Source organism: Buceros rhinoceros, unplaced genomic scaffold, assembly GCF_000710305.1.
Source record: "Buceros rhinoceros silvestris isolate BGI_N320 unplaced genomic scaffold, ASM71030v1 scaffold25687, whole genome shotgun sequence".
NCBI lineage: Eukaryota > Metazoa > Chordata > Aves > Bucerotiformes > Bucerotidae > Buceros > Buceros rhinoceros.
In genome coordinates, this window is record NW_010423157.1 from 11,561 (window position 1) to 13,094 (window position 1,534).

The window sequence follows — 1,534 nt, forward strand, 5'->3', positions numbered from 1 at the left end:
AAGAGCGTTGCTTGTGCAGTGACACTTCTTACTTAATTTTGCAGGAGGATTCTGAGGTGCTTTCCCATCTGCTTGAGGCTTTGGAGTATGGAGCTCCACCTCATGGAGGAATTGCTTTAGGTAAGTGCCTGATGGCTCTTCAGATGCAGGCGTCTGGTGACTTTTTTTTGGCATATTAGATCCAGGAACAAGCCTCAGGCTTGTTAGCAAAAGCCTTGTCTCCTGACGGAGATGGCTGTTCTGGTGCTGCTGTTTGGCACACCAGCATGGTGGTGCTGTGTGGGCTTACACAGTGCTGCCATCTCTGTGGGTGCTTTGTCGAAGGAAGCAGAGGTCTCCTCACCACACGCAGAATGTTTCGGTGTTCCTGCCCAGTGTCAGAGTGTGATTTAGTTCTTATGCAAAGACCAAATTGCATATTGGTTGCTCTAAGGGTGATCCTTATCTGCTGTTCTGCAGTGTATACATTAAGATTAGGTCATCCTTATTCTCATTCCTGTGCAGCCAGAACAGGACTCGGGTATAGCATGCCTGGAGGCCTTGGGGCAGCATGGGACTTTGTTTCGTGCCCTGGGTCACTGCCACAACTCTGTCCTTTGCTTCAGTCTCACTTCCCTTCTTCCTTATCTGTTTTGCTTGCTAATTTAGATCATGTTGGATATTTTTCCTAGAACCCTGCAAGTTTGTAGCTTTAAAAAAAGAACAAACCACCCTCCCCACACAAAACAACTAACAAAAAAAAAAACCCCACAAAAACCAAAGGTTGCATTTTAACCTGTGCTCTGCCAGTGTGATTTCCTTCCATCCAGTCACCCAGAGGCTCTTGTTCTTGTTGAAATTCTGCTGTGGTCCTTCAGAACTGGTTGACCAAGAGCTCTGAGCGGCTGAGTAGAAACCCAGCAGTGTTCCTGCCCTGGGTCTCATGTGCCCTTGGCAAAGGCCCCGTCTCTCTCTTGCAGTACTTGGTGTGTTGCAGAGCTTTCTGTAATATTGAAAAGCTTTATTTTGCTGGACATTTCTGCTCTTTAGACAAGTCTGTTTCTCTGTTACTGGTGAGATTAAATTTTTTTCCCCTTACTTCACTTTTATCTACTCCATCTTTTTGATTTTTTTCTGAATCGGAGGAAGTAATATAGGGCCATCATTCAAGTGGTTCACCAATTTGTTTTCTGCTTCTAGGACTCGACAGGCTGATCTCTCTCATTGTTGATGCTCCAAGCATCCGAGACGTCATTGCTTTTCCTAAATCCTTCAGGGGACGAGACCTGATGGGCAATGCTCCAGACTATGTCACTCCAGAAGAACTAGAGCCGTATCACATCCAGGTCTCCTGGCCTCTTGCAGAAAAAGAGGCAAAGAAAAACTGACTTAAAGCCAGTGATGTAAACTGATCCCTTTAACCAGGGCTGGTTACAGCTTCTACATGCTAGAACTTGGTTCAGAACGTATCATCTGTTCTGAGAGGGTGGGGGGCAGTTCAATCCCCGCTGTACTCTGGCAGTGTCAGGATTGAATGGGAGATAGATAGGAAGGC

At 46.2% G+C, this 1,534-nt stretch overlaps 1 protein-coding gene across 1 annotated transcript in view; it reads left to right on the plus strand.

The window, feature by feature from the left end:
• The window catches only part of DARS2 (aspartyl-tRNA synthetase 2, mitochondrial), a gene marked incomplete at its 5' end in the record, with an annotated part of 11,892 nt that extends 10,525 nt beyond the window's left edge, over positions 1-1,367 (plus strand). Inside the window, 2 exons of the mRNA XM_010140348.1 lie at positions 45-120; positions 1,180-1,367. Coding sequence (XP_010138650.1) covers positions 45-120; positions 1,180-1,367 — 264 coding nt within the window. The remainder of the gene's footprint in view (positions 1-44; positions 121-1,179) is intronic.
• Between the last annotated feature and the right edge of the window lie 167 nt (positions 1,368-1,534).